We start from the raw sequence: 1,475 nt of genomic DNA, 5'->3' as shown, positions 1-1,475 counted from the left end.
TGTATCAACTTGCTAGAGGTAATTAGAATGAGATTATAGTGTAAAAGAGATTGGATTTAATATTGAGGAATATCTGCTTCTAAAACAGCATTAGAGAAAAAAGACGCAGATGCGGCTATGGAACAACATCGTCTGTTGGTTACTCAACATATCAATGTATCGACTCAATGGGCGACAGCACTGCGTCAAATTATTATATCGATTTCATCTGAATCACAATCGGATGATAAAAACGCACCGGCTGTACTACCCGACACCGATGTTGTGCAATTTGTAGATGTGAGTTCGAAACCAATCGTATTGGATAGCATTCCGCCTATTCCGCAAGATCCACTATTGAACCCAGGCCCAGCAACGTTACCGATATCCAATCAGCAGCAATCTAATGACAACCATTCCGATTCAAGTGCAAATGTTGTGCAAGAGAATAGTGAAAATGAACCGAAATCCAGATTCGGACGATTTGGAAGAATTTTACATATTTAATATGACAAACTAAGGCAATCCTATGGGAGATTTATACTGAATGATGTCAGTTGCTGTGAGTCTAACGGAAATTGATTCCAATCAGAATCGAATGAAATAAAAATAATCAATTTTTAAATTGTTGTTGTTAAAATTTCGGATTTTTTCCTAATTATTACTATTAGTTGACTTGTAAAATGATTTTGTCTTGCTTTACTGAACTTTATGACAACTTTATTATGGTCGTTTTTCATCTTTTTACATACAATCTATGGAATAATGGCGTATGGTTGCAAATGTGTCGCCAATCAGTCAACATCATTCAGTTCGATATTTACTTCAATGACAGAGTGAGCTGAATAAGAGGCAATACTTTGATGGAAGATAAATCGGCCAGTACCGCTTCAATATTTTCAATTGTATTGACTTGCATCAAACTTTCTTTGCGAAAACTCAGAATGATAATGGCAAAAAAGGGTATTATTTCCAAGCTATCGTAGCCAAGAATCTGAAAAACAAACTCTATAATTACAACATCACAATTAGAGAGATACCGCTAGATTGCCTACCAAATCATACAAAATGAGAAGCTCATTGGGTGAAAGATGGCCACTGAACGCTCTTATAAGCCATTTGAATACGATTCGGATCCTAAAAAAGCAATAAAATGAAAATGAATCATCAACGGTTATTGTCACTCAGAACAAATTCCAATATGATGAATAATAGCATACGGTTGTATTTGAAGTTCTCGAAAATGTGACCATAATTGCGGCTCATGAGTTTGAAGTAACTTTTCAAATAGGAGACACAAACTGACAATACCCTGTGGATGTGTGTTGATGGTGGTTAAACGATGGCAATAACGAATATAAAAGGCGCGAAACGTAAAGTACAATTGTTCGGGTGAGTCGAATATGTAACAGAATGGGGCCGCTATAGAGAATCAAGTGGGATGAGAAGAGCAACAGTTTCATTGCCAGTCTAATGCAAAATTAAAAGAACAAAAA

General features: G+C 36.0%; 1 protein-coding gene and 1 long non-coding RNA gene across 2 annotated transcripts; one reads left to right on the top strand and one right to left on the bottom strand.

Annotated features, from left to right (window-relative positions):
• Nucleotides 1–6: 6 nt before the first annotated feature.
• On the top strand, nt 7–619 carry LOC129580006 (uncharacterized). The gene is made up of 2 exons (XM_055470198.1): nt 7–18; nt 89–619. The coding sequence occupies exon 2, from the start codon at nt 118–120 to the stop codon at nt 484–486; it is 369 nt and encodes a 122-aa protein (XP_055326173.1). The 5' UTR covers nt 7–18; nt 89–117; the 3' UTR covers nt 487–619.
• Nucleotides 620–700: 81 nt separating this feature from the next.
• LOC129580007 (uncharacterized) lies at nt 701–1,424 on the bottom strand. The gene is made up of 3 exons (XR_008689312.1): nt 1,200–1,424; nt 1,035–1,116; nt 701–973 (listed from the first exon to the last, which is right to left on the bottom strand). It is a non-coding gene; the product is annotated as an uncharacterized LOC129580007 (long non-coding RNA).
• Nucleotides 1,425–1,475: the final 51 nt, after the last annotated feature.

Source organism: Sitodiplosis mosellana, unplaced genomic scaffold (genome assembly GCF_009176505.1).
Source record: "Sitodiplosis mosellana isolate CC-2019 unplaced genomic scaffold, AAFC_SMos_1.0 Smas_scaffold_6886, whole genome shotgun sequence".
In the NCBI taxonomy this organism is placed as follows: Eukaryota; Metazoa; Arthropoda; class Insecta; order Diptera; family Cecidomyiidae; genus Sitodiplosis; species Sitodiplosis mosellana.
This window is presented reverse-complemented; position numbering and strand designations above follow the sequence as displayed.